The sequence below is a fragment of the Pteropus vampyrus genome, unplaced genomic scaffold, assembly GCF_000151845.1.
Source record: "Pteropus vampyrus isolate Shadow unplaced genomic scaffold, Pvam_2.0 Scaffold2708, whole genome shotgun sequence".
Taxonomy (NCBI): Eukaryota; Metazoa; Chordata; class Mammalia; order Chiroptera; family Pteropodidae; genus Pteropus; species Pteropus vampyrus.
Window position 1 is genome coordinate 5328 of NW_011891489.1, and position 1932 is coordinate 7259.

General features: G+C 63.8%; 1 protein-coding gene across 1 annotated transcript in view; it reads right to left on the reverse strand.

Moving 5' to 3' along the window:
- Positions 1-1932, reverse strand: part of LOC105310372 (ES1 protein homolog, mitochondrial-like) — a gene marked incomplete at its 5' end in the record, with an annotated part of 9171 nt that overhangs the window by 5321 nt on the left and 1918 nt on the right. The window contains 2 exons of the mRNA XM_011386559.2: positions 61-153; positions 1353-1472. Of these exons, the coding sequence (XP_011384861.1) occupies positions 61-153; positions 1353-1472 (213 nt within the window). The remainder of the gene's footprint in view (positions 1-60; positions 154-1352; positions 1473-1932) is intronic.

The following is a 1932-nucleotide window of genomic DNA, read 5'->3' on the forward strand; positions in this document are numbered from 1 at the left end:
CCCCTCAACCAGTGGTCACCGGTCTCCAGTGGCGGCCCCGCCCCCGCCTGGGCCACGCACCCGATGGGCTTCCCAGCCATGTGGAACTCCTTCAGGACACGCTCGACGTCCCTGTTGACTTTGCAGTCCTTCCCGTCCACGGCGAACGTGCTCCTGCAGGGGGAAGAGGCCGCCTGACGTCCCACAGCTCCCGTCTGTCTACGACCCGGCCCCGAGACCTCCCGTGCAGCCCCTCAGCCCCTGAAGTCATGTGCGCACGTGTGTTTGTTTGTTTCTTTAAAAGGAAGCGTGTAAGGCAGAGAGCAGCTGGGCGGGGCTTCCAGGATGAGGCAGGTATGGACAGCTATGAGCGGAGGTGTGGACAGCACTGAGGACCCAAGGTGCGGGGCCTGGAGGGCCTGGAGGGCCAGGGGTGGGACAGCAGCATCCGCCCAGCCTGAGTGTGAAGGGGACAGAGGCGTGAGGGACAAGAGGGAGCGGTGACTCCCGGAGCACTGCCGCCGCGGTGGCAGGCAGTGCCGTCAGCAGAGGTGGGGAGCAAGGAGGTGCAGAGCCCCTGGGAACGGCCTGGTCGGTGCGAAGTCGAGCCTCAGGGCCGGCTGCCTGCCGTCGCGGCCAGGCGTTGTGTCACCAAAGGCCCCTAGGCTGGGACAGAGGAACCTTCTTATCTGTGACACAAGGAAATGCTCGATCTGGGGCTTGATTTTCTGATGTGTTGTTTCCATCAAGAACCTGTGGCCACGCTGTCACGCACACCACACTGCATGTCTGTGCAGCTGAGACAGCTTGGGGTGAAGCCCGTCCGTCACTGCAGCCCCGTGCCCACCGCAGGAGAGGGTGCTGGCACAGTGGATCTCCGTGGAGCACGGGCACAAGGGATGGAAAAGAGGGTCTGAAACCCAAAGACGTCACAGTGGCATCCTCCCGGGCTTCCAACCAGGGACCGTGACAGCTACGCAGAGCAAGGCAAGGAAGGGCTCCTTCCTGCAGTCAGGACGGTCAGATGACCGGAAAAGCAGTTCTCTGTGCTGCACAGCCCACGAGACCACGGGCGTCCGCAGGACTACTATGGGGACACCGCTGTGCAGCGAGGAGACCCCCCACACTGTGGCTCGGTCCGAGGGAGCCATGCCCAGGACGGCGGCCGGGTGCCGGGAGGGCTGAGGGGAGCAGGGAGAAGAAAAGCGGCCCCGGCTACAACGCGGCCTAAGCCCCGCCCGGCAGCAGTTTCCTGTCACAGCTGCTCCGTGCACCATTTGGACCCCGAGACCCCACGAGCAGCTCATGGCACCACCCGATCCCCATCTACCACCCCAAGGGAAAAGCGGAAGGCCCTGAGCTCAAACACACACAGGTTTTTGGCAGCGCCGAAGCCCCCCGGGAAGATGGCGGCGTCGTGGTTGGCTGCGCTGAGTTGGGCCAGGTCGGTGATCTTGCCGCGGGCGATCCTTGCCGACTCCGTCAGAACATTCCTGGGAAAGAGCACAGAGCGCCGCACAGGGTTCAGCGCGTGACGGGAGCAGCAGCGGGTGGAGCCCAGGCGGTCTCCCGCCCCAAGGAGGGTGCTCGCACGTGACCTTCAGGTCAACACACGGAAAGGGCAAGAGATACGGGATGAGAAGCTCTGTGCTACAGGTCTCCAGAACCTTCAGACTGACACTGCAGAACCCACGCCAAGTCACCTGGAGCCTCCTGCACCCGTCAGGGGCCACCAAGAGGACAGAACCCCAAGTGTCTCAAGCAGACGGCATTTACGTGGGGATCTGATGGACGGCAGTGGTAGGAAGCTGCCACACGGGGTGAGGGCAGCCATCCTAGCATCTACCGCAGCCGGGCCCAGGCACTAAAAGCAAGTGCAGGGAAGCGACTGGGGACCGAACCGCCCATCACCGTCTGCACTCGGCTGCAAGTGTCTGGGAGCCACCGCCTCCA